Source organism: Podarcis liolepis, assembly GCF_965112155.1.
Source record: "Podarcis liolepis genome assembly, chromosome: 13".
In the NCBI taxonomy this organism is placed as follows: Eukaryota; Metazoa; Chordata; class Lepidosauria; order Squamata; family Lacertidae; genus Podarcis; species Podarcis liolepis.
The window spans coordinates 52528126-52554878 of record NC_139573.1 but is presented as its reverse complement, the minus strand read 5'-3'; the positions used below and the strand labels follow the sequence as shown (position 1 = coordinate 52554878).

The 26753-nt window shown below is 47.1% G+C and overlaps 1 protein-coding gene across 9 annotated transcripts in view; it reads left to right on the top strand.

The window, feature by feature from the left end:
• EPHA5 (EPH receptor A5) overlaps window positions 1–26753 on the top strand; it is a 253669-nt gene that overhangs the window by 46025 nt on the left and 180891 nt on the right. For all 9 annotated transcript variants that reach the window (XM_083473140.1, XM_083473139.1, XM_083473138.1 and 6 more), the window contains exon 3: window positions 15291–15954. In XM_083473140.1, the coding sequence (XP_083329266.1) occupies window positions 15291–15954 (664 nt within the window). The remainder of the gene's footprint in view (window positions 1–15290; window positions 15955–26753) is intronic.

Genomic DNA, 26753 nt, shown 5'->3' with positions numbered 1-26753 from the left:
TGGGAGAGAGGTGGTTGAAATCCCTAGGTAAAGGTAAAGGGACCCCTGAACATTAGGTCCAGTCATGGCCGACTCTGGGGTTGCAGCGCTCATCTCGCTTTATTGGCCGAGGGAGCCGGCGTACAGCTTCCGGGTCATGTGGCCAGCATGACGAAGCTGCTTCTGGCGAACCAGAGCAGCGCACGGAAATACCGCTTACCTTCCCGCTGGAGCGGTACCTATTTATCTGCTTGCACTTTGACGTGCTTTCGAACTGCTAGGTTGGCAGGAGCAGGGACCGAGCAACGGGAGCTCACCCCGTCGCGGGGATTCGAACCGCTGACCTTCTGATCGTCCTAGGCTCTGTGGTTTAGACCACAATCCCTACTGGGCCATCAATCCCTTGAGCCTTGGATCCCTGTGTGACAAATAGCTGTGCATTTGGGGGGTCTCCTTGTCTGCTGTATAGTATGCAGCGCAGGCTGCGTTCCTGTGCCATTTAATGCAGCTCACGGCATCCAGACAGAGAAGACTTCGCTGTTTATTAGGGGATATATAATCATTTAAGCCTGACTAAGCTTCAAAGCCCTAACGCGGGTGTTTGGCCAACAGAAATGAGATGTAAATTTGCACTGAATAGCCACTGATTACAGAAAGATGATTAATGAAAGATTTGAAATTGATTTATGGCTGCAGTTGTCAAGGCCTTCGCCACGATTGTAATATTATCTGCGTGAAAAGCTCTTGGCAAATTAGAGACAAGGGAGGCAGGGTGAAATAACAGGTTTTCTGTCAAAGGACTGCTGCATTGTGTGGTTCTGTTGTCTGGTCTTGAATGACACAGGGCTGAGACCTTTTGTTTGTGTGCCAAAAGATTGCAGCATACAGAGAGGCCTGTGTTTTCCAAAGTACTGGGAGAGCTGAAGACCAGTGTTTTGTCACAGCATTTTCCCTTAATGGGCCTGCAACTAAACTCCCCCCCCCCCATTTTTTTGGGTCTCTCCCAGGCAATATGAGAAACTAACCGACAATAAGCTGTAGCATGTTTTTCAGATAAGTTTGGCGGAAGATTCTTGGTGTATATTCAGCATTTCTGTGTAATCCCTTTTCAGGCCCACAGCTGAGATACCCAAGAGCAATAAATTTTGACTACCTTTACTGGTCCTGTTAGCTAGGGATGATGGGAGTTGTAGTCCCAAAACAGCTGGAGGGCCAAGTTTGGCCATCACTGGCTGAATATTTGTCAGCAGGTTTCCACGCTTTCCCAAAAGAACAGAGAACATACTCCCCAACATTTCTCTGATGAAAATATGGATGTCCTATTCCATAACAATAGCAATAATTTCATTAATTATACCCCACCCACTCTGGGCGCTGTCCAATATACATATTGTGGTACCTCGGGTTACATACGCTTCAGGTTGCAGACTCCGCTAACCCACAAACAGTACCTCGGGTTAAGAACTTTGCTTCAGGATGAGAACAGAAATTGTGCGGTGGCGGCACAATGGCAGCAGGAGGCCCCATTAGCTAAAGCGGTGCTTCAAGTTAAGAACAGTTTTCAGGCTAAGAACAGACCTCCAGAATGAATTAAATTCTTAACCTGAGGTACTACTGTATAAACATAATAAAACAGTTAACATATATATATATATATATATACACACATATACATATACATATATATACACAGGGCTGCCTTCAGATGTCTTCTAAAGGTTGTTACCTAGCTCCTTGGCTTGGGGGTTGTATAATTCTACACCCTCCAACATTTCTCCGATGAAAATAGGGACCTCCTACTATATCCTTCAGGGACATGGGTGGCGCTGTGGTCTAAACCACAGAGCCTAGGGTTTGCCAATCTGAAGGTCAGTGGTTTGAATCCCTGTGATGGGGTGAGCTCCTGTTGTTCGGTCCTTGCTCCTGCGAACCTGGCAGTTCGAAAGCACGCCAAAGTGCAAATAGATAAATAGGTACTGCTCTGGCGGGAAGGTAAACAGTGTTTCCATGTGCTGCTCTGGTTTGCCAGAAGCGGCTTGGTCATGCCGGCCACATGACCCAGAAACTGTCTGCTCACAAACACCAGTTCCCTCGGCCAGTAAAGCGAGATGAGCGCCGCATCCCCAGAGTCGTCTGTGATTGGACCTAACGGTCAGGGGTCCCTTTACCCTTTACCTTTACTATATCCTTCAGCATTTCTCCAGTGAAAATAGGGACACTCTAAGGTAAAATGGGACATCTTGGGATCAGATTAGAAACTGGGACAGCTTCTGTAAATCCGGGACTGTCCCTGGAAAATAGGGACATTTGGAGGGTTTGGGAGAATTGCCCCTGACCTTGGGCTAAGTCTGAGAAATACTGGTGAGGTCAAGGTGGGCTCTATCCAGCTTGGAGCTGGGAAAAGGAACCTGGAAAACAAGCCCCTGCCAACACAGCTCTTCAAAGTTGGGCGGGCAGGGCATAAAAGACTTGCTTTTCTTCTGCACCTGACAGGTACTCTGAGCCCGTAATGCTGCTTTAAAAGGAATCACATTCTCTGCCGGCTACTTTGCCACCCTTACGTTGGAAAGGGTCTTTCAAACACAGCGCAGAGCCATTTCATGCAGTCTCAACGAGCCTCTTCTTTTGAACCGGCGGAGGATGTTCTTTTTCATCAGTTTGCTCTCCAGCATTCAAGGGAAAGGAGGAGTGGGGTGGGGGAAATTCACACAAACGGCGGTGGCAGGAAAGGTGACTATTTGCCAGCTTAATATAGCTATCTGCTCCGCTGCAGACAAGCAGAATCTGAAGGAAGTCTGAAAGGCAGCGCAGCCACAAAGCTGCACCCTGCTCTCCTCCTTTTTCTAGCCGTTAACTTTCCTCTTGTGGGCGAGCTGTCTGCACACTCACGTGCCTAGCCTCCAAATCAAGTCCCTTCCCTGAAGTACATGAAACGAATGAATTTTGATTGTGTTTAACTGTGACCCTTGCCTAGGAAAGGGTTGATGGGACAGGAGAGCAGACGAGGTTTGCTACCAATCTGGTGCCGCTGCGTTGAATGGTGTGCCCTGTTTTATAAGGGTGGGGGTTGGTGCAGGTTGGAAAGCGGTTTTTAAAAATTGCAGGGAGAAACATCTTCTGCAGCAGTGCTCCTGAGAAATGTGTAAGGATAGCAGGGGAGGTTAATGAGAATCTGAGCCTGGAGGCAAGCTGTAGCATTAGTCAGGCCTCCAACTTAAATGCTAGGTTTGGTCCCTTGATATTCAGTATGTACCTGGCATTCCATGGTATAAATGAGCAAATTCTATTGGGCACTATGATCAGGTCTTGTCAGATCTTTTTTAAAAAAAAAATTGAGAAAACTTAATCCATATTTTAAATATTTATGATTCTGAGCTGTTGCAATATATATATTTTTTAAAAAGTCCCGTATTCCATCTGCTGTTTTTTGCTTAATATTTCATAAGTTTATTAATACGAAGCCCAGTCCAGTTGGGGAAAATATTTTACTTATCGTGTGCAGTGTGCCTGTGCCAAATATCCTGACTTTCTGGCTTTGTAGTATTGGTCCCTTTCGCTGTGTTTTTCGGAGCAACATCTGCTCAGTTGCAATTGGATTTTCCAGTTAACTCTAATTGGAAGTTGGGGCGCAGTTGGATGCAAGCTGGCCCTGAAAAGGGGGCTGGCTTTTCAGCGTTGATAAAGGCCAAGGTAAGGCACACACCCACTTTGTGGAGACTCAAAACAAATAAATAAGCAAACCCGGATGGCCGATGCCTGGGGGAAGTCCCGATTTGGAGTTTGAAAGTGGGGTTTCCATGCAGCCAAGGTACTGTTAGGAATCTAGGGGTGAAAGACACCCTAAAATTCCAAATTAAGCTATTGGTAGAATTTATGTGTGGGATGTGGGTGGCGCTGTGGTCTAAACCACAGAGCCTAGGGCTTGCCGATCAGAAGGTCGGTGGTTCGAATCCCCACGACGGGGTGAGCTCCCATTGCTCAGTCCCTGCTCCTGCCAACCTAGCAGTTCAAAAGCACGTCAAAGTGCAAGTAGATAAATAGGTACCACTCCAGGCAGGAAGGTAAACGGCGTTTCCATGCGCTGCTCTGGTTCGCCAGAAGCGGCTTAGTCATGCTGGCCACATGACCGGGAAGCTGTACGCCGGCTCCCTCGACCAATAAAGTGAGATGAGCGCTGCAACCCCAGAGTTGTCCGTGACTGGACTTAATGGTCAGGAGTCCCTTTACCTTTTAGAATTTATGTAGGTTTGGTGTATTAAAGCCAGGAAATAGCCAGACTTGTGTATATAGGATAGACCCAAGTGTGTATTTGACCCATGCTACACCTTGCCAATCCTTTAATTAAGCCAAGTGGTAGAGCTGATTAAGCCAGGACTGGCCTGCTGTGTGAGGGGTTAGGCTGGGGTAATGGGTTATTAGCAATATCACAGAATCATAGAATAGTAGAGTTGGAAGAGACCATGAGGGTCATGTATACCAACCCCTTGCAATGCAGGGATCTTTCACCCAATATGGTGCTTGAACCCATGACCCAGAGATTAAGAGTCTCTACCAACAGAGCTATCCAGTACCAGGGATCAAAGAACCTCACCATAGTGGGCAAAATGCTGAGACCCCTTTGACTAGAGAGATAAAAGCCATGAGCTTAAAGAGAAGTGATGTGGGCAGAAGCTTAGTGCAGAGTGTCGGGAGTTAAGCAGCAGAATTAGAAGCAGTTAGAAGCAGTGGGCTGGGGAAAAAGGGACAAATAGCAACATTTGAGAATGATGGGGTTGGAGCCTGCTTAAAAGCCAGAGCCTCTTGGGGTTCTGTGGACCCCTCCTACATAGGCTCAGCTTAGGGATGCGGGTGGTGCTTAGGTCTAAACCACTGAGCCTCTTGGGCTTGCTGATCTGAAGGTCGGTGGTTCAAATCCCTATGACAGGGTGAGCTCCCGTTGCTCTGTCCCAGCTCCTGCCAACCTAGCAGTTCGAAAGCACACCAGTGCAAGTAGATAAATAGTTACCGCTGCGGCAGGAAGGTAAACGATGTTTCCGTGCGCTCTGGTTTCTGTCACGGTGTTCTGTTGTGCCAGAAGCGGTTTAGTCCTGCTGGCCACATGACCCGGAAAGCTGGACCAATGCCAGCTCCCTTGGCCTGAAAGCGAGATAAGCACCACAACCCCATAGTCGCCTTTGACTGGATTTAACTGTCCAGGGGTCCTTTACCTTTTTACCTTTAGGCTCAGGTTGTATATACCGTATTTTTCGTCCCATAGGATGCTCTGTTCCATAGGACGCACCTAGTTTTTTTTGGGGGGGGGAATAAAGGGGAAAAAATCCCTTTATTTCCCCCCCAAAACCAGGTCGGGGAACAGCGGGATGGCGCCGCTGCGCCTCCCAGCTGTCCCCCGAGCTTGTGGGGCTGGCCGATGTCTGCTCGAAGCGCGCCAGGCGGCAGGCTGCTATCCTCAGGGTGGGGAGCCCTGCGGGAACTCCCGCGGGCTCCCCAGGCTTGCTGATAACTTCCTGAAGCCTGGAGAGCGAGAGGGGTTGGTGCGCACCGACCCCTCTCGCTCTCCAAGCTTCAGCGAAAGCCTGTATTCGCCCCATAGGAAGCACACAGATTTCCCCTTCATTTTTGGAGGGGAAAAAGTGTGTCCTATAGGGCGAAAAGTACAGTATGTGTAAATGACCATATATCATAAAGATACTACAGTCTCCGCTGTGCCCGATTTTTCCAACAAGAAGCACAGACCCTGGGTCTGTGTTTGGAACTGCCTGGAATATCTCACTGGAGCGAATGGGGTGTTCCATGTACTCCTTGGAGAAAAAGGTGGGATGTAGATGCAATAAATAAGCTCATCTGCTTACCTGCTTAAGATAGCTGGAGGGGCCAGCCAGAAGCAGATATCAGTTGCCAACGTGGCACCCAGAGATCTCCATGTGGTTGCGGTTGGACCCGCACCAGTAACACAACGCGCCTGGCTAATTTCTATCACTCAGCCGGGCACAAAGGGATAGAGTGAGCAAAGGCTTTTGGGTGGTACTGAGACTTGTCATCCTAGCTTAAACATGTCAGAAACCCATGGTTTGGGTTGCCAATGTGGGTGACTGGGTAAACTGTTTTAGAATACAGAACTGTGACCGGGAGGAGTTCTGATGGACTAGCTTGAAGGAAATGCACTGCTTGTGTATTGGGGTTGAGTCAAAGTGTGTTTGTGTTGTGATCTGTGTTTGATGATTGTCTCCTTTGGGAGGGATACATTTGTGATTACATATCTGTGGTTGGATGGCTGTTTCTTGGGGGTGGGTTAGTGTTATGAATCTGGGGATATAACGGTCTGTTGGGCTCATACATTCGACCAAGGGTCATTTTATATTTCTGGTGAGGGGGTGGGGCAGATCCAAGGTTTCCTGATGCGTGGAGCTGTGTGATGCACACTTTTGCAAACCAAAATGCATTTGTCAGCCAAAAATGTACGGAGAAAATTCTGCACTGCCCCAAATGCACTGGGTAAATTGGGACACACACACACAGAAAATCAGTCTGAATCAGTTGATGTCACCGTTAAACCAAATACAGATGGAAGACAAACCACACTATGAGTCATTAATACTTAATATACTGCTAGTCTGCCCCAGAAAAGGAGAGTACATCCATTTTCTTATTTGGGCAACTCGCTTACCTCCATCACGTGGCAGCAAAATTAGCTACGAATGGTGGAGCGTTGGGCAGGTTCATATCCTAAATTTGGCTTTTAATAAACTCCTTCAGCCTTGATAGTTGGGATGTCTCTTGTCCTCTAGCAGGGGAAGCAGCCAGTCGGTTTCCCACCTTTACAAATTGTACCTAGCCATTCAAGCAAACATTTGCCTTGACAGGAGATGTTTTTGCAGGCAGCATTTTAAAATTAGCACTTGAACCTGCGGCTGGTCTGCCACATGCTGTGTGCCTTGTATTTTTAGTAGTACGTGTGATATCTTGGTCTTTATCACTGTGCATTTATATCTGAAGTGAATAGCGTGTTTGGCAGGGGCTGTGAGGCTCCCTCCCTCCCGTTAACTCACTCGCTGTTTTTCGCCCCTGAACACTTACGATTCAGAAATAGGCCTTGCTTATATAAATGATTTAACACCAGGTAATTGAAATGCATGTATGTTTTCCTTCTCAGGTTGTTAGAGACTTGGAAGAAACATTTAGCATCAAATTAATGTCACATGTTCTGGGGTTTAATCTCATAGATAGTTAAGTTACGGATCTTGCAGTAGTGTGGCGCTCAGACAATTTGAACTGGGTAAAAGCCCTTCAAGTGTGCTGCAGTTTCTTTTTCTGTTATGTGGCGTCCTACCTGGTTTTTCTTTTAAATCACTTTTCTGATTGTAAACATATGGCACTCCCTGCCATTGGATGGGGAATGTGCTTCTAGTGCAGAGCTCTCAATCAATCAATCAATCAATCAATCAGGGCAGGTCCTATTAATGGCTGTTATCCATGGTCACTAAATGGATCCTCCATATTCAGGGGTCTTAGGTGGAGCAGATGGGGATCAGCAACCTGGGAAGCTAGCCCATCTGGGAAAAGAAAAATTCTGATCCTAAACCTCTGATGCCTTGAGGGAGATCTTCGGGAAAAGAAAAGGCGTAAGGCGTGAGTCCTACACAAATCTGGAGTGGAGCCCCTAAGATGGTTGGATGGCATTTTGTATGCCTCCTTCTCAGGGGCATAGGAAGGGGGGTGGGGAGGGCGGTACACCCCAGGTGTCATCTCTGAGGGGGGTGACAAAATCTCCCCTGGGCGGATCGCTGTGCTGCTCCCCGGGCGCCGATCGCCCCCCCCGGGTGCCAGTCACCATGCCAATCGCCCCCAATGGCCACCGGCTACCGGTTCTGTGCTGTCTGCCTGCTGCTTCTTCCCCAGCTGTAGGGCAGATGAGGCCCCGCGGTTTGCCCTGCTCCTGTGGGCGGTTTGCTGTGCCCTAGGTCCCTGAGAGGCTTTGAAATATACTCAGAGTCGAGAGTGGATTTCATGCTTTTTATTCTGCTCATAGTGGTGGTGAGGAGGAACGAAGTTCCCCCAGAATGTCTACTTTATATACATTATTTACACAATGGGCCCCACGTGATTGGCTAATTCCGGGATTCTCCTGTAGGCCAATCAGGTTGTGGATTCACTTCCACCTGCAGCTGGATTGGGTGGCTCCTGTGGACCAATCAGACTGCTGCATTCTGAATCCTATTGTTCTAGGACCAATCAGACTGCTGCATTTTGGATCCTATTCAACTCAGTACATAACAGGCTTCCTCTACCGCTGGTCCTTCTGGTAACTCCTGCAGCTTGGTCAAAGCTGGTGCCAAACGTATTGCTCTGTTTTCTTTTGGACCAACTCAGTGAGGCTGAGAGGGGAGTCTTGTCGTCTGGGCAGCCAGGAGCTCGATCCACACTGCTCAGGCTTGCATTCTGGGAAGATAATTTTGGTGCAGCACTGGTTTGACTTAATCCCCGGAGGAGCACTCCATTGTCTCTTGGGACAGATGGAAGCCAACCAGGTGATAAGAACAAGGCTGCTGCCTTCAAGGCCTGCTTGTGGATTTTTTGTGGAAGCCTTTGGAAACGGAATCAGGATTCTGAACGAGAGAGATTTTTAGCCTGAGTAGTGATTTCATTTCATTTAAAAGCATTCATACGCTGTTTAGTATTTCAAAAATCTCTAAGCAGTGTACAGTCCAAAGACAAACAAATGATATACAATGGACGCTCGGGTTGCGAACGTGATCCGTGCGGGATGCATGTTCGCAACCCGCAGCGGCATGTCTGCGCATGCGCGGGTTGCAATTTGGCGCTTCTGCTCATGCGCAAAGTGTGATTTAGCACTTCTGCGCATGTGTGACTGCTGAAACACAGAAGTAACCTGTTCCGGTACTTCCGGCTTTCGGCGGTCCAAAACCCGACGAAAAAACACAACCTGAAGTGTTTGTAACCCAAGGTATGACTGTACCACTGAAACAAAAACACAACCTAAAACTAATATAGCAGCACCTTCTTACTACATTGAAAAGTTTCATAGCCGTTTAATCCATTCAATGCCTGGTGATTCCTTCTCTTTTATTTCATTTAAAGCGAATTGATGTTTGGCATGTTAAACCTTTTGCAGTGTGTGGGTAGTGATAGAAATCTCGGGAGGTAGCTGTAGTCTTGTTTGTGCTGCAGATACGAATGGCTTGGCGGTGGGAGGCGGACTGGAAGTTGCCGTCCTGCACTGAGATAGGAATCAAGGTACAATAATAGGGAAAGGTCAGGGTGCCCGGATAAGATCTTGATGATCTCCCTTGTGGGTTTGCAGAGATAAGCAGCCTTCACTCACTAGCAACAGCAGCAGCAGCAGCAGCAGCAGCAGCAGCAGAAGCAGCTGCTTTTTCATCTCATTTCCTTCTCAAGTAACTTTGCAGCAATGCCAGACGGGAGAGAAAGGGGCAGTTCTTTTCATCTCTGCTGAATATTCTGTCCCAAAGCTTCCCCACCCCTGGAATAGATGGACCCTTGGTCTGGCTAGTCCAGGCACCCCCACACTCGGCCCTCCAAATGTTTTTGGGACTACAATTCCTATCATCCCTGACCACTGGTCCTGTTAGCTAGGGATGATGGGAGTTGTAGTCCCAAAACATCTGGAGGGCCAAGTTTGGGGGTGCCTGGGCTAGCAGGACTCTTCTTAAAAAGCTGGAGGGGGAGGAGAACACGGGTCTCAAATTTTCAGATCTGCCCTGCAACAACATATAAAGGGGAGCAGAGGTCTTGCCATCAGCCGTTTTGAACAGAATATTCAGCAGAGATGAAAAGAACTGCCCCTTTCTCTCCCATCTGGCATTGCTGCAAAGTTACTTGAGAAGGAAATGAGATGAAAAAGCAATTCCTATCATCCCTGACCACGGGTCCTGTTAGCTAGGGATCATGGGAGCTGTAGTCCCAAAACATCTGGAGGGCCGAGGTTGCCTATGCCTGATCTAGTCCAACTCCCTGTCCAACCCATAACCCTGAGATTAAGAGTCTCATGCTCTGCCCACTGAGGGGGATAGGGTGTGGTGTACAGGCGCACGCAGAAGAGGCAGGGGAAGAAGAGTTGAGCTGAATATTTATTAGGACAAGGCAGTGGCGTAGCGTGGGGGGTGCAGGGGGGGCGGCTGCACCGGGCGCAACATCTGGGGGGGGGTGCTCGTACTCGCAGCTCTCTGCCCCTACCTGGCTCACTCACTCTCTCTCACTGCAGTGCTGGCTGTGCGAATCCGATCCGAGCCGCTGGGTCGCCGCCCACTGTGGGGGGGGGGTGGTGCCAGGCGTGCGGTGCGGAGAGAGAGCGAGGGACTATCTGGGGGAGGGACAGTGCAGCGGCCGCCCAGCGCAGCGCTGAGCGCAGGAGAGAACCACACCAGCCCAGCCCAGGCAGCAGCAAGAAGAAGCTGGCAGCGGCGGCAGGTTAGGGGTTAGGGGGCGCAAATTACTTGCCTTGCCCCGAGTGCTGACAACCCACGCTATGCCGCTGGGACAAGGCATTTGAGGGGAATAAGTGAAAAGAAGAATAGATTGGGGATGGCTTCCCGATGGCTGCGTATCTGTTTTTTTGTGCTTCACCATTACCCCACTTCAGGCTTCCAGCAGATGAAGTTCAGCAGCCCGCCTCCACACCACTGAACATGTGCAGGCAAGCCTAATTAGAAAATAAGAATAATAACATTTTCATTTTCAAAAATAAAAAATTGTCCAGTAGCACCTTAGAGACCAACTAAGTTTGTTCATGGTATAAGCTTTCGTGTGCATGCACACTTCTTCAGATACAGTACCTGAAGAAGTAGATTCTTCAGATTCTTCTTCAGATATTTTCATTTTGTTTTACTTTTGGCATTGCTAATCAGGACGTTTCTGCTTTCAACCTTTCAACAAGTCACCTCCCTCATCTGTGAAATGGGCCTGATTATTTTGACCATCTTAATTTTATTATTATTATTATTATTATTACTAATTAAATTTCTATACTGCCCTTCATCCGAGGATCACAGGGTGTTTTGCAGCATGAAAAACACAAACATGAATAGCAATACAGTGGGTTACAAACACCTCGGGTTACAAACACCTTGGGTTACAGACTCTGCTAACCTGGAAGTAGTACCTCGGGTTAAGAACTTTACCTCAGGATGAGAACAGAAATCGCGTGGCAGCGGTGCTGCAGGAGACCCCTTTAGCTAAAGTAGTACCTAAGGTTAAGAAAGGTTTCAGGTTAAGAATGGACCAGTGTTTTGTCACAGCATTTTCCCTTAATGGGCCTGCAACTAATCTCCCCCCCCCCCCCATTTTTTTTTTGTCTCTCCCAGGCAATATGAGAAACTAACCGACAATAAGCTGTAGCATGTTTTTCAGGAAAGTTTGGGGGAAGATTCTTGGTGTATATTCAGCATTTCTGTGTAAACCCTTTTAAGGCCCACAGCTGAGATACCCAAGAGCAATAAATTTTGACTACCTTTACTGACCACTGGTCCTGTTAGCTAGGGATGATGGGAGTTGTAGTCCCAAAACAGCTGGAGGGTCAAGTTTGGCCATCACTGGCTGAATATTTGTCAGCAGGTTTCCCCGCTTTCCCAAAAGAACAGAGAACATACTCCCCAACATTTCTCTGATGAAAATATGGATGTCCTATTCCATAACAGTAACAATAGCAATAATTTCATTACAGTGGTACCTTGGGTTACAGACGCTTCAGGTTACAGACGCTTCAGGTTACAGACTCTGCTAACACAGAAATAGTACCTCGGGTTAAGAACTTTGCTTCAGGATGAGAACAGAAATTGTGTGGCGGCCGCGCAGCAGCAGCAGGAGGCCCCATTAGCTAAAGTGGTGCTTCAGGTTAAGAACAGTTTCAGGTGAAGAACGGACCTCCGGAATGAATTAAGTTCTTAACCTGAGGTAGCACTGTATTCCTTTAGATCAGGCCCCCGAATCCGCACGCATGCCTCACAGAAATAATTTACTTGCTGGGCTGACTGGTGCTCAGGAGGCTGTAAATGAGCCCTCGCGATGTCTGTAGCTGTTTCCACAGCTGCTTCAACCAGATGTGGAGAGTAGCTTTCCGTTGGATCGCAACCTCTTGCCTGCTCAGCCTCTGGCAGCACCTGACCACTTCTGACCGCGGCAGAGAGGAGAAAGACAGCTGTAGCAAATATCCCTTCGCCAGGAGCAGACAGGTAGTGCGATGAGTGGGCAGGTGGGCAGACTGCACAGAAGACAGGTGGGAGACTCTGCTCAAGTGGCTGTTACAGGAATTTTTATAATGATGGAGGGGTGCAGCACACAGCATGTACCCCCCCTTTGCTCACACACAATGTCTCCTCAAAGCACCACATCACACACGGCACCACACAATTTCCAACGCTGTTCTGCTAAGGGAAAAGATGGCTACCAAATGTAGGGCTTGGGGAACTGGTAAAAGACAGCCATAATCCCTGAAACCTGGGATCAGGTAGACAGCAACCTTTTGCATAAGAGATCATCACTGGCACCCTGGCAAATGGGTGCCAGACAGGTAGTCATCCTGTGGACAATAGCAAACCATCAGGAATGGATTAGGTTCTTGGTCAGGACAAACCAGGAACTTGTAAATTTTTTTTTTGTCTTACTTGATGGGTGTGAGGTGGAGGTCAAGGGAAGGAAAATGATGCTCAGGTTTCTGTCACCAGACCCTCCCAATTTGTGATGTACCGTATTTTTCGCCCTTTAGGACACATTTTCCCCTCCAAAAATGAAGGGGAAATGTGTGTGTGTCCTATGGGGCGAATGCAGGCTTTTCCTGAAGCCTGGAGAGTGAGAGGGGTCGGTGCGCACCGACCTCTCTCCTCTCCAGGCTTCAGCAGAGCCCTACCGCCAGCCCCACAAGCTCGGGGGACAGCGGGAGGCGCAGCGTGCCTTTCCCGCTGTCCCCCGACTTGGCTAGAAGGCTGGCGGGGGGAGAAGTCTGCTCCTCCCCGTCGCCAGCCCCGCAAACTCGGTTAGACTTGGTTAGAAGGCTGGCGGAGGGCTTCCCCTTCCTCCAGCCCTGCAAGCTCCTAGAGTGATGCCAGAGCTGCACGCAGCTTCGGCATCGCTCTGGGTCCCGTTCTGGGGGCTGGGGGAGGGGGAAGCTCGGGCTTCCCCCACCCCAGCCCCGCGCCTGGGGGGGAAAAATAATTTTTTCCCCTTTATTCCCCCCCCCCCAATCTAGGTGCGTCCTATGGACCGGTGCGTCCTATAGGGCGAAAAATACGGTAATTTTAGGGGTGTTGTGGGTATCTTTGTAAAACTGATGAAAGTGGGAGCCATCCTTTGTTCTGGGCTTCTTCTTGCTTCTCCCATGTGGTGGGCAACAGTCCTTTAAAATAAAGACCAGACCTACTGGCTGCTGTTTTGTTTCTATATTCCTGGCTGGTGTCTTTGTTTGATGAATGAATGAATTTATTAATACGGTCACCGACCAGCGTCAACACACACAATATCACAGATCATTTAAAAATATATATATCAGAAATACAAAGGACAATATGAATATAACAAGGATTTAAATATAAAAATTAAAATTAATTATTAGCGTGCTCCCTGTAGCTAACATTTGGGGGTTTGGTCATTATGGGATACCACTTGCTTCCTGCGATTGATTGCAGACACACAGGATTTGGCTACATTTAATGTAGTCTTGGGATTCTTGTCCTCTAGCAGTAGTTTTAAACTATGGTGTTCCGATTCTTTCCTGGACTTTTGCAAAACAGGTGTAATAAAAGTCAAACGTATATCCTCATAAAGATGGCAACGTAATAGTACGTGTGGAGCAGTTTCAACTTCCAACGAGCCACAAGGGCAGACCCGTGCTGTATATGGTTTACCCTCAAATCTGCCCTGAAGTAAGGCAGAAGGGAGAACGTTGAATCTGGCGAGGGTAAAAGACCGTCTGTATTTGGGTACCTGAAGACCTGACAGATAGTTAGCTGGAGAGAAACCTCTCCCATGGTCCCTTATTGCTGGGTGTTTGATCATTTCGCTCATGTGGCATTGTAATTCTATGTCCCAGATACGCTGGCGAATTGTAGTCCTAGCTTTCTCAAAGCCTGTCGCTATCAGGGTCTGCTGTGGGATCCCCAAGCCTTTAAGCTTTCCAGCAGTGTAGCTTTCCATTTGGATTGGTAGGTATCTAATAAGGTTAAAGGTGCCAGCCCAACTGGGCTGATAATCCAAGTGAGGCTAAGGATTTTCCTATAACCCGGCTTTGAGAACTGATAGCTAAAAGTCACCCAGGAGCTTCTGGCCCTACAAAGTTCTATTTGTGGCCTCCTTTGTGACTAGATCATTGTAAAAGGAGGAACCATTTGTTACCCATTCATAACGTGTGTGCTTTTGATGGATCGCTACCGTCAACTAATAGACATAAGCGCCAAGTACCAAAGTAGAAGTACGCAACATGAGGATGGAAGGAATCGTTTCGGCTAAGTAGTGCGGCATAAGAGAAACCAGTCAGAAAACAATGTGATTCTTCCTTAGCGGAGCTTTTATGAGAACATTGTTGGACACACGGCAGAGGGTGTTTTGCTTTCTTACGAGCTTCACACGCCACAATAAACAATTTCTTCGCCATTGTTGAGGGAGCGTCAAGCTAGAACGTATAATGCATTAATTGAACAGTAATGGGATAGTTCGGCTTTTGGTCTAAGTTTAACACTTCAGTAACTGGGAAAGAAAGAGCTTAACGGCAGGCAAGTGGAAAACTTGGTGCCCCGTTGCCATAGGCAACTTGAAAAATTGGACCAGGTGACTGGTTCCTGGTTGCTGTAGAAGATAAGAAGGAGATTTCTCCAGCTTTCCATGTTTGCCTCTGTGTGTATGACCTGGGCATTTCCTCTTTTCATATCCTCTGCAATTACTAACTTAATTTGAAGTGTGTGCTCCCAGGGATTCTCAGAGCAATGTGGTAAAACCTCTTTTCGTGTTACGTCTCTGCTCTGGAATGTATGAAGCATTGGCAATGATGTGTCAGCATGTGCAAAAGGGGGAAGGTGGTCAGAATGCGCCCAAAAGAATAGGATTCTTCTTACTGGCAGAATCAGGTCACATTCTCTCCCTCTCCCTCTCTCCCCCCACCTTCCCAATTTAGCTTTTAGAATATCTGGCAGACACCCAACTTTTGCAAACATACTTCACTTCTGCTTACTGAGGTCTAGCACAGTTATCAACTTAGAATTACAGACATTTGCAATCTGTTTTTTAAATGTGTGCTTTCATTTTTCTTCTTTTTCTCTCCTCCCTCCCCACCCGCAAACGTTTAGTGGGAAGAAATTGGCGAGGTGGATGAGAATTATGCGCCGATCCACACATATCAAGTGTGCAGAGTCATGGAACAGAGTCAGAACAACTGGCTTTTGACAAGCTGGATCTCCAACAAAGGAGCCTCTCGAATCTTCATTGAACTGAAATTCACCCTTAGGGACTGCAACAGCCTTCCTGGAGGACTTGGGACTTGCAAAGAGACTTTTAATATGTATTATTTTGAATCGGATGACGAAGACGGAAGGAACGTAAAAGAAAACCAGTACATCAAGATTGATACCATTGCGGCAGATGAGAGCTTCACAGAGCTAGACCTTGGAGATAGAGTCATGAAGCTGAACACAGAGGTGAGAGATGTTGGGCCCCTGACCAAAAAGGGATTTTACCTTGCTTTCCAAGATGTGGGCGCCTGCATTGCGCTGGTCTCTGTGAGGGTGTACTACAAGAAGTGCCCTGTGGTGGTTCGGAACTTGGCCATCTTCCCCGACACCATCACTGGAGCGGATTCTTCTCAGCTTCTGGAAGTCTTGGGGTCGTGTGTGAACCACTCTGTGACAGACGAACCCCCACGGATGCACTGCAGTGCCGAAGGAGAATGGCTGGTGCCGATTGGGAAATGCATGTGCAAGGCAGGCTACGAAGAGAAGAACAACACTTGTCAGGGTAAGGATTTAATGTTGGGAATAGTTAGGCTGGTATAGTTGGATGATCAGCTTCAAATGCTATTACATATGCAGATTCTTTATACAATGTCAGAGTGAATAGATACATTCCTTATCATAACGATGGCAGTGTTTTTATTTCACACATGCACATAGCAGCATAGATGGAACTCTTGCAGTACTTCAACACCCTACCTTCTCGGATGCTGGGGGCACTGTGGTCTAAACCACTGAGCCTCTTGGACTTGCTGATCAGAAGGTTGGCGGTTCGATTCCCCGTGACGGAGTGAGCTTCTTTTGCTCTGTCCCAGCTCCTGCCAACCTAGCAGTTCAAAAGCATGCCAGTGCAAGTAGATAAATAGGTACTGCTGTGGTGGGAAGGTAAAAGGCATTTCCATGCGCTTTGGTTTCCATCATGGTGTTCCATTGCGCAATAAGTGGTTTAGTCCTGCTGCCCACATGACCCGGGAAGCTGTCTGTGGACAAATGCCGGCTCCCTCAGCCTGAGAGCACCACAACCCCATAGTCACCTTTGACTGGACTTAACTGTCCAGGGGTCCTTTACCTTTTTAGCTTTATCTTCTCGGTGAAGGATCTTCATGCACTCAGCCACAAGTTGTCACTTGATAAGGAACTGAGCAGTGAGCATGCATGCACGAGTTAGCCCTTAGTCATCAAACTCTGACTTTCGTGATGCCAGAGTTCACACCGAGCCTCCTTAGAAGAGCTTCAGATAAGTAGGCAAGTGACATTGTTACTCTGCTTTTCTTAGATGGCTGTAAGCAGATGGCTGCGGCTGCATTTGAGTAGATGGCCATGGCTGTGTTAAGCTACAAACAAATGTAGATTTGCATGTGGCCGCGGACAGAGTCAGCCCTAAGCAAATAACTGGATTGCAAAGGTCCAGACACCTTGGTCTTGTTTTATGGTCTTGTGAGTACAGCTATGTTTGTGGCAGCAGCCCCATGTACAGAGTAAATCACAATCTGGAGCAAAATTGCACAGAAAGCAGACAAGGGCACAAAAGAATTGCTGTTATCTCTCTCTCGAGTTATAGTCTGCAATTTATGCTTAGTAAGTGGTTGCTTGTCTGCACCGATGAACTCCAGGTGTGTGGAGACAGGAGTGCCTAGGTATAAAGGAAACCCATCCTTTCATAATACGAATGCACTTTGTACAAAAGTCCACTATATTCTTACAAGCATTCTTGCAGTCTTCCATGGCTGCCTCTGACCATCCAGTGTTCCATCAGCTGCTGCTATTAATACACTTTTTGCCGTTTTGCTTTGACTCATTGTAAATACGGCTTTGGTTGAAGTCTGGCTATATTTGCCGATTGCCCTGGAGGTTGAGTTGCTTGTGCTGTATAGATGGCCGTCCGTCGTTGCTTTGGTTGTGGTGTAACAATTTTGTTTTTACCCTTGAAATATTATTTCTTGTGGGTTGTCCTGGAAATGTGACCGAAGGGCGGTATAAAATTAAGGGAATTCCCAGCCTCGCAGGAGTGAGAGTGGGCGGGGTCGTGAGCCCGCAACCCCCCCTCCTCCTGAAGTTCGGAATGGGCATTGTCCTGGAAATGTGACCGAAGGGCGGTATAAAATTATTTGTATTTATAAATGAGCAAATGGTTTTTTAATGACTAAGAAGCAACAGGGTCATTCAGGGAACTTGGTGAGTAGTGTTCTTTTAAATGTGTTAAGGATTTAGACCAAATAATGCAGTGGTCTTAAGTTCCGTGTTGCATAAGATGGCCAGAAATTTTCTCCTGCACCCCACATGAACATCTTGCCATGCAAATGGGGATGGCACTGGGTGCTTCAAATCGGGTGCACAACTTTATCTGATCTAACAAGGAAATCTGTGAAAAGATGTGTGGGCATGCATCACTTGCTGAGTTGGACTGCAGATTTTAATACATTTTTGCTGTTATTTTTTCTGGACTGTTTATTTATTGATTAAATCAAGGTATGGGTAATTTTTTGTGATTGCCAAGTTTCTTGATTTTAAAGAAATGAACCAGAAATGAAAGGGCAGCACCGTGTGTATCATCCGATTCTAAAAGTACTGGGGTATTCCTAATCTTTGACTATTCAGTGAAAGGAGCGTTGGCTATATTTTACTGCTTGCAAAGTAGTAGCGCTTTTGACTGATTTGGTCATCCCTGTTCATGTTTGCAAAATGATAGAGGATACTTTATCAAAATGTTCATGTCCATCAGAAAGCCATAAGGCCAAATAAGAGCTGTACTGGATCAGACCAGAAATCCATTGTCCAGTAAAACAAGAAGGCAGCCAGATATTTTCAGAAAGCCCATATGCAGGGCATATAGTCGACAGTGTAACCCCCCACCCCACAACACAAACACATAACTGGTGTTCAGATGCACATGGCCAAACCCCACATAGGTTGATAAGGACAACCTAGGAGCTTGCAGCCGAATGGGGAGGCTGACATAGCTAAGAATGCACATTTTAAATGTTTCCTTGGTTGTCAATGGAACAAGGACTTTGGGGAAGGGGATACTGGAATTACAAGCATTTCAGCATAGCCAATTTGTTTCATTTGCAGTATAAATGAATAACTGTGTGCCAGATTAAGGATGTGAGGTATGGTAGATGTCTCTGAAATGTACCTGCTAGTCCATGAATAAATTTAATTACTGAAATATTTTTATCATTTAAAAATATCACTTTTATAATTTGTGTGGTGACCCTGTGCTAAACCGGTCACTTATTTGTTTGCTGGAGGGCTCATAATTTCGGAGTAACTGGTCAGAACAGCAGATACGTCTTAGATGTCCTCTCTTGGGCTTTGCGAAGCAATTTGCCTTGCAGTCCCTTGGACCAAAACCCTGCCTAAGGTAGCAGAAGAGGCTTATGTTTGGAAATCATACGTTTCCGTAAGGAAACCATAGAATCTCATATTCCATTGTGCTTTCTGATTCTTGCTGTAATAAGGAGTGTAGTATTAAAGGAGTCTTACTTTTTTATCCTTGAACAATATAATAGATTGTTCTGCAATTGCTGGGAAGAGATGGCAAACTAATGGCATATGATTAGGGGTCAAAAATGTCAAGTTTCATGGCAATCTGCAAAAGGTTATGTTGATGAAATAAATATTGATTAATCAGGCTAAATCCCCAATTTTATAATATTGGACCACAATTCACACTATTTTTGCCAGTACAGTGCTGTGTAGAATTGATTTGGGGTACCTGTTGTCTTTTTAAAAAAAATATATACTGTATATGTAGCGGTAGAGCACTTGGCTACTTGAAGCTGTATGGCTTAGACACTGTTTGAAGTGTCACTGAAACTGGCGATTGTTTCTCTAATGGAAGAAATGATTGCCTCAGACAGTTGTGGTCATAACCCCACCTGCGGCTTTCTTCGTTATCATGCTTGATGTTTGGAATGGCTGAATTGGGAGTCCTGGAGCAACTTCATATCCAATTCGGTATATTTTTATTTTTTTAAAAAAATGGAGACAAGGACGAGTACACTTGAGATGAAATTCTGTGACTCTGAATAGTCCATTCATGTGAGTAACAGAAGGAAGATTGCACCCTAAGGTATAGTGGAAAAACAGGTCAAGTTTAGAGGATAAAAAAAAACCCAGCACGCAACATTAATTGTTCTACTGGGAGCTGATTGCGTAGCATGGAAATAAAGCATCGACGGAAAGACTCTGAGCATGGAAAGCGCTGCATTTGGAAACAGCGGAGCCAAAAGGGAACATTTCCCGCCATAAATACCATGGGTGTGTTTTCTTTCCGATGCAAACCAAAAATGGGCTGAGACGACAGCGTATTAGTTTCCTAGAAATACCATGACCTAAAGTTCCTAATTAACTTTAATTAGAAACTTTCCACAGCATCTTTGCTGAATTGTTGGTTTCGGCGGAGCTGTGTATTATTTGCCTGCATATTTATAATTTGGCAATTCGTCCAAAACATTTTTTTAAAGGTTTTGCTTTGCTTATGTACCAAGTTTTCCTATGGAAACTGTGGCAAACGTACGTAGGATATCACACACTGCTAATTAATTTGACTGCTAATGTTGTGTCCTCTTGCCACTCCCCTGGATGCCTGTTAAGTGAGGTGGAAAAGCTTTACAAAGTTGTGTCTTGTCTCTTGGGCTACAAGTGGCTATTGCAAATATATGTGGACTAGTAGCTTTTTAATGATTTGTTGGTAAGTCGGGTTTTAGTTCCCTGGTGATCCTCAAGGCTCTCGTCAGTGCTTAGGTTTGCCATTGAGCTGCTTTGAGTAGAAGGAAATATCCCCAAGTTGCTTCCTGGCATATCCAATCCCTGCATTTCACCACCTCATGTTTCCTCACCTACCCCCTTTGTGTTGTAGTTGTTTAGTCATTTAGTCGTGTCCAACTCTTTGTGACCCCATGGACCAGAGCACACCAGGCACTCCTGTCTTCCATGGCCTCCCGCAGTTTGGTCAAACTCATGCTAGTAGCTTTGAGAACACTGCCCAGCCATCTCGTCTTCTGTCGTCCCCTTCTCCTTGTGCCCTCCATCTTTCCCAACATCAGGGTCTTTTCCACCTCTCTTCTCAAGAGGTGGCCAAAGTATTGGAGCCTCAGCTTCAGGATCTGTCCTTCCAGTGAGCACTCAGGGCTGATTTCATTCAGAATGGACAGGTTTGAGCTCCTTGAAGTCCATGGGACTCTCAAGAGTCTCCTCCAGCACCATAATTCGAAAGCATCAATTCTTCTGCGATCAGCCTTCTTTATGGTCCAGCTCTCACTTCCATGCATCACTACTGGGAAAACCATAGCTTTAACTATATGGACCTTTGTCGGCAAGGTGATGTCTGCTTTTTAAGACCCTGTCTAGGTTTGTCATTGCTTTTCTTCCAAGAAGCAGGCGTATTTTAATTTCATGACTATTGTCACCATCTGCAGTTATCATGGAGCCCAAGAAAGTAAAATCTCTCACTGCCTCCATTTCTTCCCCTTCTATTTGCCAGGAGGTGATGGGACCAGTGGCCAGGATCTTCATTTTGTTGTTGTTGAGCTTCAGAGCATATTTTGTGCTCTCCTCTTTCACCCTCATTAAAAGGTTCTTTAATATCCATGTAGGGGACCCCCTTTGTACAACCCAAAATTGAACAAGGGCACGTAGATCCTGGAGTATACAGGCAAGCTGTCTTAGCACAGCCTCTCTGCCTTTTGGGGGAATGCAAATGAGCAGGAAAATTTGAGGCAATAGCCTCATTTTTGCTGGGTGGGGGCATGCGTGCATTTGTGTATTTGTGTTTTTCCATTTTTTTATTTGCTCCTGCCTATCCTGAGGGATGTGGGTGGCGCTGTGGTCTAAACCACAGAGCCTAGGGCTTGCCGATCGGAAGGTTGGCAGTTCGAATCCCCGCGGCCGGGGGGGGGGGGCTCCCGTTGCTCGGTCTCTGCTCCTGCCAACCTAGCAGTTCGAAAGCACCTCAAAGTGCAAGTAGATAAATAGGTACCACTCCAGCGGGAAGGTAAACAGCGTTTCCGTGCGCTGCTCTGGTTCACCAGAAGCGGCTTAGTCATGCTGGCCACATGACCTGGAAGCTGTCAGCGGACAAACGCCAGCTCCCTCAGTCTATAGAGCGAGATGAGTGCGCAGCCCTAGAGTCATCCACAACTGGACCTAACAGTCAGGGGTCCCTTACCTTTACTTTTATCCTGTGAGACTGTCAAGTCTTTCTGTAAGAAAGAGATTGGTGGAGCTTTGTTCTTATCCATGATGGAAACCTGTGTGGGGTACAGCTGGAAAGCAAATAGGGGCTTGCATTGCCATGTCAAGTATGCAAACTTCCTTGTACATAAATAACAAAATGTCCAGTAAAAAACTTCTTGGATAGCCAGCACCCTAGGACTGCACACAAATGATTTTTTATTTTTTGTATGGAGGAAAATTCAGTTATGCAAAGTCTTACCTGCAGTAAGGAATGGCAAAGCCAAGAAACAGATTTGCCAACTTAGTAAAAACTAATACAGGAATGGAGAACCTTTGCCACCCCCACCAGTCTGATTTTGTTAGACTCAATAATGTAAAAAAACAGTTTTCTTCAGCAAAATTTGCTTTCCGTACTCAAGTCTGTACATATTTCGGCTTCTGGTGTTGATAATTATGCATCTCTTTTGCCTAATGCTTCTCCTTATAGCAGCATTAACGGTAATTAATGTTCTCCTGACGTTTTGCTCATAAGCGATATTTCTTTATGTATTTTATGTTTGCAATTCTAGATTAATTTACTATGCACAAAAGATCTTTTTATGTGCACTTTGTCTGTGGAGGAATTTTTTTTATTAAAAAACTATTTAAGTCATATTGCCAGTACTTTAGCCCCAATTGTTTCACATCCACCAAAGCCATCCTTAGTGAATATTTCGATATTGATTCATGAGAGCAATGCTGTCTTGCTCTCCAAACAAGGCTGAGGCTTTTACGACTTTTGAATGTGTTTTGGTCTATTCTAAATATATATGTCTGTGTATAGGTAGATAGATGCAGATCATGGCAAAAAATTCAGAGTGGCGTATTTGTTATCTCAGTTGTCAGGATTCTGGACTGAGCAGCATAATAGCATCTTATTTTGTGCAGCTTCATTGAACGGATGCATAGAAGTCCACACAATGATTTGTATACATATTTTGTCAATGCAGCTTAATGCGTTGTTTGGGCAAGACCTGCGTTTTAATGTGAAACATGTGTTGCTGTGTGTGCCGCTTGTACGCTGAAACTGCATCGCAAATTCCAGAACGGTGTGTAATTTCACCGGGAGTTGTTTTGCGTGTCGAGGTCCCCAGGTCCACCCGAATAACTCACACATCACACAGAACTTTTTGTTTAAGATTTTTGGCATAATTTTGGCCACAACTTTATTAAAATACAAACATGTGAGTGGTTGCGTAGGCATTGGTTGCGACTATCTGCCCCCACCATGGGGGACAGACTGACATTCCGCACGATGCGAAAGTCAGAATAGGGGAATACACTTGGGGGTTACGCGGAGCAGGGAACCTGCCCTCACCCCAAATGCAACCAGGAGCTCATTGCTATGGCCCGAGCCCCCTTGACAGAGTGGACAAGCAAGAGTTAGCCCCCAATTCCTTTAACGAAATCCCTTGCAGCAGCAGCATTAGAGGGGCAGGCACAGCCAATCCATGCCCCTCAACCAACCAAACCATAAACCAATGCCTAACTGTGAACCTTACAAGTTGTGACGATTTGCTACGCAGTAGGCAAAAACCAAATGGCCCCAGCCAATCAGCCAGATGGACAAAATTCCTACCAGGCCCCTGCTCCAAAGCAGACAACCCCATGACAGGCATAGTAAGGTCAAAGCGAACAACCCTTATTCTAGGTGGGGGGGGGGACGGGCAATCCGATGTACGGGCGAAAAGAGGAAGCTCTAGCCTCGTGCAAGGAGTTTTAGCATTTCTGGCTGTCAATCAACAAATGGCAACATTAACTTCTTTCCAACAAGGGAAGCCCCAATCGCATCAGTGGCCAACGATCAATTAGCCCGCCCCCCAACTTTGGAGTGTCCTGGCGGCCCCCACCGCAACACGTGCTCTCCATGAAGGAGAACACGCTTTCTGATCCGCAAGCAGGTTTGGGAGCAGCTGATGGGCTTGGTCCATTGCGAAATGCAAACCACATGATTTCCTTCTCCGCCTGTAGAGGAGACCTAGACACATGAACACATATAGGAGATCCCAGCTTGAAGCCCTGGATGTGATCTCCTTGAGTGGTTGAAGTGCCGGAGCCAACCGGTGGGAACATGGCCTGGGCTCACTGCCTAGTTTTCATACCACACAGGTCATCAATAGCCCATAATAACCACACGTCCCCTCTTCCTTCCTCATTTCCTTGTTTTCTGGGGCCTGATTGCCATCTCTTCTTCCCACTCTCCCCCTCTGGGTCAGTTGAGCGCCTCATTTAACATGGCTGCAGGGTCTAGACCAGGCATAGGCAATCTTGGCCCTCCAGATGTTTTGGGACTACAACTCCCATCATCCCTGACCACTGGTCCTGTTAGCTAGGGATCCATGCGATGTCACCTCCAGGCTTGACTACTGTAATTTGCTCTACGCGGGGCTGCCCTTGAAGCTGACCCAGAAACTCCAGCGGGTGCAGAATGCTGCAGCGAGGCTCCTCACAGGGTCTCTGTCATGGGAGCATATTCACCCAGTGCTTTTCCAGCTGCACTGGCTCCCGGTGGAGTACAGGGTCAGATTTAAGGTGCTGGTTTTGACCTTTAAAGCCCTTCACGGCCTAGGACTCTCGTACCTATGGGACTACCTCTCCTGGTATGCCCCACGGAGGACCTTAAGGTCCATAAATAGCAACACCCTAGAGGTCCCAGGCCCTAAGGAAGGGCCTTTTTCAACTCTGGCTCCAGTCTGGTGGAACACTCTGTCTCGTGAGACCAGGGCCCTGCGGGATCTGATTTCTTTCCACAGGGCCTGTAAGACAGTTGTTCCGCCTGGCCTTTGGCTTAGAATCCGTTTGATTCCCTCCCCCTCTTTCTTTTTTCCTTTCTCCTCCTGTGAAGAGGCTGCCTTTTAATGTTTTAATGTTGTATTTTAATCTTGTTTTTTAAGTGGTATTTTAATCAACTGGTTTTGATTATTGGTTGTTAGCCACCCTGAGCCTGGTCTTGGCTGGGGAGGGTGAGGTATAAATAAATTTTTTTATTATTATTATAGTCCCCAAACATCTGGAGGGTCCAGTTTGCCTATGCCTGGTATAGACCACATGGGAGCTTTATAGAGCATGCAGTGTTAGAAATTAGCCAGGCACCATGCAACTAGCACTCCAAGACCTCCCCCAATAAATAAAGACACAATTGACACGGAATTTAGTTTAAAGTTATTGGCATAATTTTGGGCACAACTTTATTGATTACAGATCATGAGTGGTTTGCTTAGGCATTGGTTTCTGACTAGCTTCACCTGACCTTAGCAGGGCAGCACTGACGCCTGGACTCCGGCAGAGGTCAGTAAGGGAAAACATCCTGGGGGGGGGGAGCATTGGACCAGGTTCAGACTCAAGCTCACCCCAAATGCTCCCAGGGGCTCTGGCTTGGCCCTGACCCCTGGAAGGGGATCAGACAAAAGCAAGGCAAGCCCCTGGATTCCTTTAACGGAATACCCTTTCGCACATTGGAGGGGAGGTGTGACAACTCCCCTCCCCTCCACCTTGAACCAATGATGCCTAACCGCCAAACCTTACAAAGTTGTGATGATTTGCTACGCGGCAGGCGAAACCCAAGCGGCACCAGCCAGTCCGCCAAATGGGAAAATTCCTAACGGGCCCCTGCCCCAAAAACAGACGACCCACGACAGCATAGCAAGGTCATAAAGGTAAAGGTAAAAGGACCCCTGACCATTAGGTCCAGTTGTGGCTGACTCTGGGGTTGCGGCGCTCATCTCGCTTTATTGGCCAAGGGAGCCGGCGTACAGCTTCCAGGTCATGTGGCCAGCATGACTAAGCTGCTTCTGGCGTACCAGAGCAGTGCACGGAAACGCCGTTTACCTTCCCGCTGGAGCGGTGCCTATTTATCTACTTGCACTTTGACGTGCTTTTGAACTGCTAGGTTGGCAGGAGAAGGGACCGAGCAACTGGAACTCACTCCGTTGTGGGGATTTGAACCGCCGACCTTCTGATCAGCAAGTCCTAGGCTCTGTGGTTTAACCCACAGCGCCACCCGCATCCCAGCAAGGTCATAATGGACCCTAAATATAGGGAGGGTGAGAGAGTGATCCGATGCACGAGGTGAAAAGAGGAAGCTGAGAGCAACGTGCGCGGTAGATATAGGTCCATCAGTTAGCATGAACAATCCCAATGACCAGAATTACCCCAGCAACCGAGGGATCACCAATCGGGTTGTTGTGGCTATCCAATCGCTCCTACCCACACAAACAGCGATGATCTCACTGCAACACGTGCTCTTTGTGAGGAGGACATGATTTGTGATGCAACACTGCAAGGAGGTTTCTGCACTGCCAGCAGGTAGTGGTACATCTCTAGATAAGAGCAGAGATGTTTTTCTCTGTGGGCTACTGTAGTGGTTTGGAGTTACTCGTGCGTAAACTGTCCCCTTTTGGAGCTTAGCTGCCTGGGTTAAACCGTCCTGACTGCACAGCCCATCTCAGCGTGGCTGCCTCAGTCGCTCGCAGAATCTGTCTGCGGGCGTTTCTTAAACCGTTGCCAGCATAAGAGTTGTTTGACTCCCAATCGTCTCCGCCTCTCATTGCACGGGAGTCTCCTGCGCAAGGAGGGCGTGGGTAGTGGAGGACCAGGGCTCTCCTCACTGACTTCCAAGGAAGAATCCCGGAGCCCTTCCCCCTCTTCTCCCATTTGCTCTCCTGGATCCTTGGTGTTACGCTGATTTCCTTCCCCCTCCATCAAGCTGCGTCTCCCCCTAGTGCTTGTACCTTCCCCTGCAGAATCGGAGAGCCTCTCCTTTGCCTGTTGCTCTGATGTCAGTTTCCTGACAGCTACTACTGTGTGTGCTTGACTTTTTAAGTCTGAACTGCATGGATAAGTTGCACAGAGAATCGTAGAGCCACGATCTGGGATCTCATTATAGGCAGAAATGTAGCAAAACAAACTTCTGCTTTTCTGGGGATACTGTAGGTCTATACAGTCCTCTCATCTCTTTACACTTTCTTCTCACTTCCCCTTTTGGACAAGACCTTCCCTGTCTTTTAGCTCACGACTGGACTGCATTATTTTCCCCCCCTTCCACGCTGGTTTTTAGCAGTGCTCTCCCCCTCAGTCCCCCTTCAT